At 44.0% G+C, this 11718-nt stretch overlaps 1 protein-coding gene across 1 annotated transcript; it reads left to right on the forward strand.

Annotated features, from left to right (window-relative positions):
- Positions 1-10484: 10484 nt before the first annotated feature.
- Positions 10485-11393, forward strand: LOC714576 (ferritin, heavy polypeptide 1-like). The gene has a single exon (XM_015144882.3). It carries the CDS (start codon positions 10684-10686, stop codon positions 11233-11235), a length of 552 nt encoding a protein of 183 aa, XP_015000368.3. The 5' UTR covers positions 10485-10683; the 3' UTR covers positions 11236-11393.
- The last annotated feature ends 325 nt before the right edge of the window (positions 11394-11718 follow it).

An 11718-nucleotide genomic window follows, 5' to 3' on the forward strand; every position in this document is an offset into this window, starting at 1 on the left:
AGGCAGTTACCCGGAGTAGTTTAGTGCTGTGAGAAAGGAATCTATCAGTAGTCACTATAATAAGTCAACATAGCTCTACCAGAACTAAGGTGGCCACTCATCCCGGGACTTTCCTGGTCAGCACTGAAAATTCCAGGAGCGCTCCCTTAGCCCCAGGCAAGCCAGGACAATTGGTCACCCTAATCTGAACCTCACTCTGCTTATCTGTCAAATGACCATAATATACTACACTGCCCTTCTCATAGGACAGCTGAAATGACATGTGTAGAAGTGCTGTACCAAGGCAGTGGGGTTTGTTTGTTTTTCTGGGTCTATTAGAAAAAGCACACCAAACCTTGAACTCAACTGTGGATGAGAACTTTAAATTCAATATCAAGTTTGAGTTGTGGCTTCTCAGCTTGGAAGCTGAGTAACGGTGAGCCCTCAGCTCAGCCTCCCCTCTGGGATCCCACTTTCTCGCCTGTACAGTAGGGATGGTCACACTTAGCCTGTAGGGTTGGGGTGAGGTCCTGTATGAGAAAGTGCTGTCTGCACTGAAAAGCACAATACAAATTACATATCAGCTAAAGTGGTATGGGGACCATGAAGGTAGTTGCCTCTGTCTGAGAAGGCCACTCCAGAATGTGCTTCTCATGGCTCTAGTCCCATTGATACTGCTGCCTGCCTCCAGGCTGCCTCTGGACTCATTCGTCAGCCCATCAGACTTTCATTCCTGTGTCCGATTTCCTGGTGCCTGACCCTGATCCTGGACCCTGATGGGCCCCACAACTGCCTAGGCCTGGGGTAGGCGCCCCGGGGCTCAACCTAGCAGCCCCCTACCCACTCCTCCACCAAAGCTGCAGCACAGCCGAGATACAGCTACTGGAATGGCGAGGCCTCAGCGGTAATCAGCGCATGGAGGCCTGAGGTAATGGAATCACCCTGATGCAATTATCTATTGATTGCAAGTATTATGGCTGTCCCTGATTGCTTCTTATTGATACAAATCCACTGGGCTGCCTATTTGGATAAAACCAAGTGAGAACGAGAAGAGCCAGAAGAGGAAATAGGAAGAGGGAGTGCAAGGGAGGAGTTGGGGGAGGAAGGAGCACAGCCTAATTAGTGAAAAGTCTGTGGAAGCAGCAGCACCCCGAGGTGGCCACCACCAGGGAGGGGCCTGGACAACCCACATGTCAGAAGCTGGAGAGGACTTTTGGGAGTGGCAGCTGCCTGTGTCCACAGCCATGGCAGCCAGGCCTGAGAAGAGAACCAAAGGCAACAAACCAGCAGGATACATGTCCCAACAGGGGTCAAGGGACCATGAGGTCCCACAATGCAGAGGGGTCAGAGGTCAAGAAGCAAAGCTTGCACAATCATGGGAGTCAGAGTGGGCAAATAGGGGGAGGTCTGGACACATCCAAGAGTGAGCAAGGGACAGACCCATCTTATAAGTGATCCCTAGAGGACTTTCCCCAACCTCAAGCAGGGAGTACAAATTATTCTGTTCTCAAGACAGATTATTGAGGTCTTCAATTGCACGTTTATGTTGATGGGATAAACTTTGGGTTAGCAGAGCAATGGCATCATCATATGTCCCGAATTACCCGGAAATCCCCACTCTGCACTCATGAGAGAACAAGAGTGGAAAAGTCAAGTAACATCTTGGTACTATTGAAATAGTTTTGACCCCGCTGACCAGCTGAAAGAGTTTTGGAGACCAAGAGCTCCTGGACCCCACTTTGAGAACCACTGCCCTAGAGGCATAGCTGTTTTTTCATGTGTAGGGCCTAAGGAGACTTGACATGGAAACAAAATTGACACCTTGACCTTCAGCCACTAAAGAGTAGTATACACATCTCATCTAGTCTGAACTAATTTTTACTTTTTTCAACTCACAATAAAGGGATATAGAAAGCTCTTTGTACCCTCGGATAAGCCAAAATACATACGTACAGCATACATGCACGCATGCATACAGTTGGTCTTCTGTACACTCTAGAATTGATTCATAATCCTAAAACCAATGCTCAACACACTACTTGGACATCCACAGAGTGGCAAAAACTTGGAGTTGCTGACATGCATGTTCCCAGTGGAGTTCCAACAAGGTAACAAACACTCTGCCTTCTTGCTTCAGCTCCCATACTGCAAACAAGTGTCCTCTTCATGGTCCATTGTGCCACTTCTCTTTGCTCTTTGTTGGTGATCTCACTATTTAAAATGGTCCCCAAGTGTAGTGCTGAATAGCTGTCTAGAGTTCCCAAGCACAAGAAGGCTGTGATGTGTCTTATAAAGAAAACATGTGTGTTAGATAGGCTTTAATCAGCTATGAATAATAGTGTTGGCCACGATTCGATGTTAATGAATCAATGATGCAAATTAAATATGCTATCTCTAAACAGAAATGCATAAAACAAGGTCCTGTATTGATTGATTGATGAAAATGTTATGATCAGAGGTTGTCAGGAACCTAACCCTGTATTTCCCCTGGGAACTGTGGGGTCAGTATTGGCTAATTCAGTGTTCATGGCAACTTTGTAAAACAGAACTATCACGAATAACCAGCATCAACTCTACAAGCAAACATAACAACAAAAGCCCCAGAGCCTCCCTGTCTAGCTCTAGTTTCAAAAATAAAGGAAACCTTGAGCTTTCTTATAAATTACTGACTCCCTAACAAGAACAGCTGTGCCCTGAATTTTCAAAGCTGAAAGCTGAAGACTTGTCATAATCTTGGGAAACATGATACTCATATGAGAAAATTGTTGTTTGTCCACCAAGAACAGACTGTCAGCTTGATAACCTCGAAAATCTTGTGCTTTGTATTTTCCCTGCAAATATTTATAGCAATTTTTATTTGGTGCCCAATACTTTAAAAACTTTCTCTGCAAGTAAAATTCCTTCTGCTCTACGTGCCTTAAATGCTTTTACCTTTGAGTTTTCCTCAGATTCTAAGTAGCCTGGAAGGAGGTGAGACCATATTAGTGGAAAGTCTACATCAGCCTTGCCCAACTACATTCCAGACAATTCTAAAATGCACCCATGAGTTCATAGGGCCCTGAGGCTGCACGCTCTTCGATTTTGTCCATGCAGCATCCTAGGAAATGTCTTGCATAGCATAGAGGCCTACTATGCGGAGCCTCGTCCTAGTCAGGGTCCTTGATTGCAAGCAACAGGAACTAACACAGTTAAATCAAACAAAAGCAGTCATTGTAAAGCCGCTAGATATCTCACAGAATTGACAAGGCAAATGGGTAGCACCCAAGTAGGTAAGGCGACCAGACCCCAGCTTCAGCTGCCCAACGGGACAGGTGGTTTAGGATGCTGCCAACACCATGGCTGGCTAGAATATTATCCAGCCTATGGCTGCCCCCTGCCTCACTGTGCTAATGAAGACACTGCTGCTGCAGCCACTGCAGTCAATTCCAAACTGTTCCCATTTCTTTGCAGCTCTTACTCCAAATTCTAAGTCCCAAATGGGAACATCCAATTGCCCAGGGTCCTAGGAATACATGTTTAGACTTTTCAGTTTCCATGGGGAAACACTGAGCCTTTCCTCCCACCAAGACTCACCACGGTGGCCTGGAATAAAGCATTGGTATTGCAAATGGGGAAACATAGGTAAATCGAAAAAACTGGAGAAAGAACTGATTTTGTTGGAAGATTGCCTGGATGTGGAGAGTGGTATGGGATCTGGGGTGATTCCAGGGTTTCTGGCTTGAACATCAGGATGTGGGATGGTGACAATACTGAGTCAGGGAACACTGGCAGAAGGGAACAGCAAAGAAAACAGCTCACGTTGAACAACTTAAAGTTGAAGTGCCTGTGGCTATTCAGTGGGAGCTCTGCAAACTCCCAAGCTCTATGCATTTGGAAAGGATTCTGTTGATATTATTGATACTATTGCTATCATTAAATATTAATGAAATTGTCTGGACACAGTGGCTCATGCTTATAATCCTAGCACTTTGGAGGCAAGGCAAGAGGATTGCTTGAGCCCAGAATTTTGAGACCACCCTGGGCAACATAGCAAGACCCTGTCTCTACAAACAAATTAAAATTACTTGGGTGTGGTGGTGCATGCCAGTGGTCCCAGCTTCTCAGGAGGCTGCAGTGAGCTACAATCAAGCCATTGCACTCTAGCCTAGACAACAGAGCAAGACCCTATCTCAAAAAAAAAAAAATTAATGAAATTGCCTTTCTTAAAGAACCAAAGACAATTACTTCAATGAACTGGGAAGATAGCATTGACTTTATCAATAGATAGGAAAGGGGAGATTCAATTTTTAATCCTTTTTCTTCCTTTGCCTTGGCTGTCAGTCCCCTGGAAGACAGCCAGTCATTGGGGGCAAGGCTGCCCAAGGCAAAACAGTAACCATCAACAACTTTAAAATAGGTAGCTAACAGCAAATCACACATGTGAATTGGCAACCAAATCTAAAACTGTTGTTATTTTAAGTCCTACAGACTTTGTCCACATTGGAGACCATCTGGTGACCACAGAGAGAAAATAGTCCAAGCATTTGCTTGGACAGTGCAAGGGTCTTAGGAGGCATAAGTCTCAAGAACTTGTATCCTCCGCAACCCCTCTGCAGGTCAACTCAGAGCTTGTCCTGCCCTCATCTCTTATTCTCGAGGTTCTAAGGCTCACATCTGGTGGATCCACGCCAGCAATATTGTGCAATTATAAAGACTGGACCCTTTAATTTCCCAGAATGATTCTGATGCAAATATTATCATACCCAGTCTTCTCAAATCATACACCTGGAGTTCTGACTCACAAAATATGCTGCTCTAGGCACTGAGAAAAGAGTATAGCAGTCAGGAGACCTGAGATCAAGGTTCTGGTTTCACTACTGTTTGACCTTCAGCACATTTTTTTAAATGTCTCAAACTGAGCCGCGGTTCTCTTATCTGTAAAATGGGGCAAATACACCTACATGTGTTACAGCAAAACTATAAGAACCAATGGGGGTAGAAATGGAGCAAGGGGTAAAGCACTGAATGTGTATTAATTATCTCCGCCAGTGATGGTTCATGCCTAAGATCCCTTATCTGGAAAGTATCCTCAAGCTTCCCATAGAGTCACTCACTCTGGTGGTAACACTTTTGACAAAAAGTAAATGCATTGGACCTCCCCAGTACAGTCATCACTGGGGTGAGTTGGGAAGACAGTATGGCAGTATGTGAAACATGAATGGAAAGTTCCAGAAGAACTAATGCTCTTCATTCACAACTCCCCGAAAAAGAGACAGAAGAGTGGGCAGCAAGTGGTGGGAAGGAGGGGAATATCGTTAACTCCCTGCCCTACTCTTTGGAGAAATGATGGATCCTTTTTTTCAGAGTTGTTTCCAGGACAAAAGGACTTAGTCATTTAATTGCTTGAAGTTTTTTTTGTTTCTTTTAATTCTGTTAGTATCGCCTGCAGCCTAATAATAAGCAGAGTGTGTCTTTAATGAAGACAGTAAATAATTTAAAAACCAAAAAAAAAAAAAAAAGACGGAAAGAAGTGCTTTGATTTGCCGTGGAAGCCCATTGTTCTCTAAAATCAAGATACGGCTTTTCAGTTTCCTGCCCACGGTGCCCAGCACCTCATAGGTGGAGGTGCATTTCTTGATACCAGGCCATCTGTGACAGACAGGAGGACAGAGGCAACTCTCCAATTTTTAACACACTTTAGGCCTGGTGGCATTTATTTAGTAACTGCCTCCTACAGAAGGTGCCAAGACTCATGCCAACATATGTCCATGAAGGACTTAGCACACAGTAGGCACTCAGTAAAGGGTTACTTTCTTCCTTCTTGGCATCACATCAACACGAGGGAGCAGGTCTTTCATTCACGTTTGTGTACATTCTTTCGGTGGGCTAAATACTGAACAAATCAGCTTTTTAAAAAATATTACCTCCATTTATTTTGCAAAAGACTTGCTGACAAGACACCCAGCAGCATCTGAAATTTCATCTAGACAAAGAGGCAGGGACAAGGGGAGCCAGGAGCTCTATTTTCTCATTCCAGGCTCCCCACTGCTTTCTTCCGACACTCGCACAGGCACACACATCCCAGCCCATGTGCACCACTGCGATAAGGAGACTTTCAAATGCCGCAATTCATCACCCTGGCCCCGGCTGGAAGCAGAGCGTGTGTGCGAGCGCGTGTGTGCGTGCCCGCGTGTCACACTCCTGCTCGCCGTGCACCTGGAGAGCCTTTGTAACTCATCAGACAATGGAGCAGCGAGCCACAGAGCTTACAAAGGAGGAGGAAGAGGCAGGGAAGTAAAGAAAGACGCCCACTTGGGCTGCCTCCCTTCGGTTTTGGCTGCAAGATCTGAGCTGTTTAACCAGGTAACAATATGATAAAGGCTGGCAGAAAGGAGCCCAGGCTTCCAGCCTGAGCCCTGATGCAGAATGAGATAAACATTAATCACTGCAATCCCACATGGGAGCTGGCATTTTTTCTTAAGGCCTTTTGGCGGGGAAAGTAGGAAGTAAACATGGATGTTAGTAATGCTAATCCCACTTCCCAAAGTCTTCAGGGACTTTCATGCTAAACCTTGGCTAGTCAGAGTCAGCCTCACCTGGATACATGTGTGTGCACACATGCACACACACACACACACACGTGTGCACAGGCACACACACATGCTCCAGAGCCCCATCTGGGGTGTTCTCCCAGAGCCCACCACTTCTCTTTTGAGGATTCTTGTGAAAATGGGAATTAAATGAATTCCATTTACCGAGACCTACTCTGGGCCAGGCACTTCCATTTGCTTACTTAGTTTAAGCCTCACAAAAGTACTGGGAAGATATTTCAGGTTATGACTCCATTTGCATAGATGCAGAAAACTAAGATGCAGAGAGGTTATGTGGTTTTGGTTTTGATTTTCCGTCAAATTCAAATCTAGATTCTTTTTTTTTTTAATGCCCAGCTACACATGTTCAAAGGGAACAATTTGATGTCTTTATATACATATACACTGGTAAAACCATCACCATAACCAAGATCATAAATATCTCCATCACCCCAAAAGTGTCATGAAGGCCTTTTGTAGTCCTTCTCCTCCCCCACAGCTCCAGGATCTCCCACACCATCAGGCCACCACTGACCTTTATGTCACTATAAGTTAGTTTGCATTTTTATATAGAATATAGAATCATACCATATGCGCTTCTATAGTTACATAGAATGTGGAATCATGCAGTATGTGGCTTCTGTTGGTCAGCATAATTATCTTGAGATTCATGTGTGTTCTCACATGTATTCACGTCCCCTTCTATTGCTGAGTAGATTCTATCCCAAGGATATGCCATTCAGTTGTTAGTGAGTATCTGTGTTGTTTCCAGTGTGAGGCTATTCCAAATAAGGCTTCTAGGAACATTCACACTCAAACTCTTAAACCTTAATAATCAGGGGAAAAAATCTAAAAATCCAGAAAATTCTTGAAGGAAGAGACATTTCAGTCAAAAAGATTTACCAGTGGCAAATAATCACATGAAAAGATGCTTAACACCATTCATCACTGGAGAAATTCAGATTAAAACTTCAATGAGCTATCCCCTCCACAAGTGTAAGACTAAAATTTTAAAAGACCAACCATTGCAAGTGTTGGTGAGGATGTGGAGCTACTGGAATGCTACATCCACTGCTGCTGGGAATACAAAATGACACAGCTACTTTGGAAAACAGTTCAACAGTCTCTCAAAAAATGTAAACATGTACCTATCATATGAACCGGCCACTGCATTTTTAGGTGGTTACCCAAAAGAAATGAAAGCACCTGTGCACACAAATGCCTGCTCATGAATGTTCAGAGCAACTTTATGTTTAATAGGACTCTGTGTTTTAAAAAACACCCAGGTGATTCTAATAATGAGGCAGGTTTTGGAACCATTGTGCTGGGAGACTTGGATATATACCATTGCCTGAGGAAAATCCCCTTATTCCTCAAATAGCTGTGTAAGTAGGGAAGGGGTTGAATTCCAAATGTAACCTGTTGGGAAAAGAATACCATTTAATGAATCTATGTAATAGTGGACAAGTCACTTTTTATCTTTTTCAACCTCTATTTTGTACATTTGAACCCTAAGAGGGAGGTTCAGCGATCCCCAGCCTGCAGGATTCTATACTTTGATGATTTCAGAGAACTCCATCATAAACCCACTCAGTGTCCCTAACAAGGTGGAATGAATCCCATAGAACAGTATATGGGCTGTAGTTTTTCTGCCCGTGGGGGCATCTCTCTGTCTGTTCCGCCAGACACCCAGTCACACAAGTAGGTATGCACACACATGAGTACATGCACACACACACACACACACACGCACACACCCCACCTTTCAATTTTAAAATGTTAATGTCTCCGAGATTGAGGATGCCAGAATTGTCATTAAACTATTCCAGACACAAAGGCCCTCTGCTGCCCTTGCAGCCCTCATGAGGCTGCATTTTACTTATCTGGATCCCTTTTGTCTGGAATTATTTCCTTCCTTTGAATAACCTGCAAAATGTAAGGCTGAAGACAGAATTGTTGGCCTCCCTTATTTGGAAATGGATTTGTCATTTGCAGTCAGTACCCATACCTGGGGCAGTTTGGATCAAAAACAGTTTTCAAGTCTTCATTTATTACTACTTTTTAAAGAATTCACTCTTTGATCAAGAGCCTGGGGATTCCATGCTTTGCCCCCTCAAAATGCGCTTCCACCCCCAAGATCCCAGTGCTGTTTTTGTTTCTTTTGAAAGCCCTGTTTACTTCGGAAATTCAGCAATTGCTCCTGAAGTTCCTTTGATGTCTATTGAATTTAATATATTTCATTGCATTATGGAAAAGCTATTTCAGCTTCTGGTATCAGCATCTTCTTGATGTGCCGAGGGGTCTTTTTGTTGGGTTTTGTGTGTGTGGTTGTTGATTTGCATTGTTGAAATTTTTTTTAAGAATGATTTGAAGGCTTTTTCCTTTTTACTTTTTTTAAAGATTAGCCAAAGGGTGAGGCAAGTGATGAGATTGACACCTCCTAGAAACTAGATTCTCCGCTGAGCCACAGGAGAGATGACATGAAGAAATATTTTTTTCTGCCTGTTTTCCCTAATTCCCTTCCCTCAGCTGTTGCCTCCACAATAAACCCACAAAGGCCATCATTTTGCAACACTGTATCTATCAAACATCAACTACCTACTATGCTACACCAAATTTCATGCTAAATATAAAAGTTAAATAGCTCAAAATGTAATTGAGAGATGACATATATTATCTATCTGTACTGAAATAACATTTCCCTAAAAATTCGTGTCCACTTAGAACCTGTAAATGTGCCTTATTTAGAAATAAGGTTGGCCGGGCGCGGTGGCTCGTGCCTGTAATCCCAGCACTTTGGGAGGCCGAGTTGGGCAGATTACAAGGTCAGGAAATTGAGACCATCCTGACCAACACGGTGAAACCCTGTCTCTACTAAAAGTACAAAAATTAGCTGGGCATGGTGGTGCATGCCTGTAATCCCAGCTACTCGGGAGGCTGAGGCAGGAGAATCGCCTGAACCAGGGAGTCGGAGGTTGCAGTGAGCCAAGATCGCGCCACTGCACTCTAGCCCGGCTACAGAGCAAGATTCCGTCTCAAAAAAAAAAAAATATATATATATATATATATATAGAAATAACGTCTTTGAGAGGTAATCAACTTAAAATGATGTCATCCTGGATTAGGATAAACCGCTAATCCCATGACTGGTGTCCTTATAAGGAGAGGAACATTTAGACAGACACACACAGGGTAAAAAGCCAAGTGAAGGCAGGGGCTGAGATTAAAGTGATGCTATCACAAACCAAGGATTGCCGGGGGTCAGCAGCTGCCAGCAGAAGCTAGAAGACCCTTCTGTAGAGTCTTTGTAGGGAGTGCAACCTTGCTGACACCTTCATTCCATCTTGTAGCCTCCAGACTGTAAGAGAATACATTCCTGTTGTTTTAAGCCTTCTAGTTTGTATTAGGTTGGTCCAAAAGTAATTACAGTTTTTGCCATTAAATTTTTTTTGCACCAACCTAATTAATACTAATTTGCTATGATTGCCTTAGGAAAATTAATGCAATATCCAATGTATCATTAATAATAAATAGATGCCTATACATATATTAACAAACACTAATCTAAGAGTTTTCACATATTTAATTTTTATAACCTCAGAACGTACACTTCTCACCCTGTATTTAGAGTGACCGTATGATGTTTCATCCAAAACAATACATTTTTGAGAGGATAAGGGAATACCATTAACAATTATACTAAGAAAACAAGTGTTAACCAAAATGCTGAGGATGTCTGCTTACTCTACCCACTTAACAGAAGACGAAACTTAAGTACAGGCAAGCTCAAATCACTCGCCCAAGGACACATAGCTAGTAGGTGGCAGTAATAGGATTTGAACCCAGGCAGTCTGGCTCCAGAATATTTTCCCATAACCATTACTCTACTCCATACTCAGTTTGCCCAGCATTCTGGGAACTAGTCATAAAAACCAGGTTCTTCGCCGAGAGTCGTCGGGGTTTCCTGCTTCAACAGTGCTTGGACGGAACCCGGCGCTCGTCCCCCATCCCGGCCGGCCGCCCATAGCCAGCCTTCCATCTCCTCTTCACCGCGTCCTCGGACCGCCCCAAGGCCCCCGCCGCCGCTCCAGCGCTGCGCAGCCACCGCCGCTGCCGCCTGTCCTTAGCCTCCGCCATGACGACCGCGTCCACCTCGCAGGTGCGCCAGAACTACCACCAGGACTCAGAGGCCGCCATCAACCGCCAGATCAACCTGGAGCTCTACGCTTCCTACGTTTACCTGTCCATGTCTTACTACTTTGACCGCGATGATGTGGCTTTGAAGAACTTTGCCAAATACTTTCTTCACCAATCTCATGAGGAAAGGGAACATGCCGAGAAACTGATGAAGCTGCAGAACCAACGAGGTGGCCGAATCTTCCTTCAGGATATTAAGAAACCAGACTATGACGACTGGGAGAGCGGGCTGAATGCAATGGAGTGTGCTTTACATTTGGAAAAAAATGTGAATCAGGCACTACTGGAACTGCACAAACTGGCCACTGACAAAAATGACCCCCATTTGTGTGACTTCATTGAGACACATTACCTGAATGAGCAGGTGAAAGCCATCAAAGAATTGGGTGACCACGTAACCAACTTGCGCAAGATGGGAGCACCTGAATCTGGCTTGGCAGAGTATCTCTTTGACAAGCACACCCTGGGAGACAGTGATAATGAAAGCTAAGCCTCAGGCTAATTTCCCTATAGCCATGGGGTGACTTCCCTGGTCACCAAGGCAGTGCATGCATGTTGGGGTTTCCTTTACCTTTTCTATAAGTTGTACCAAAACATCCACTTAAGTTCTTTGATTTGTACCATTCCTTCAAATAAAGACATTTGGTACCCAAAAAAAAAAAAAAAAAAAAAAAAAAAAAAAAACCAAAGGCCACCTGCAAATATGCTTCAGCCATGGGTCTGACATTAAGTACAGGCAGTGCAACCACTGCTGGCCCAGGGGTCTAAGATCTGAGAGGAAACAAGAAAATTCTCCAGGACCGTAGTTCTATTACACAGAGACATGAGAATAGAAGTTAAAAGTTGTTGACTATGGTTCCAATTCTGCCATTCAAGAACTGTCCTAGGGAAAGTCCCTCCCCCTCACTTCCTTCTTGCCCTATGCCAGTCTGCTGTCAGTCCTTTTGATTTCAGTTCTGCCCAGATGACCCCA

Source organism: Macaca mulatta, chromosome 8 (assembly GCF_049350105.2).
Source record: "Macaca mulatta isolate MMU2019108-1 chromosome 8, T2T-MMU8v2.0, whole genome shotgun sequence".
Lineage (NCBI taxonomy): Eukaryota > Metazoa > Chordata > Mammalia > Primates > Cercopithecidae > Macaca > Macaca mulatta.

Bases quoted from the DNA above. Each gene is read 5' to 3' on its own strand.
- LOC714576 (XM_015144882.3), top strand. From the start codon at position 10,684: ATGACGACCGCGTCCACCTCGCAGGTGCGCCAGAACTACCACCAGGAC.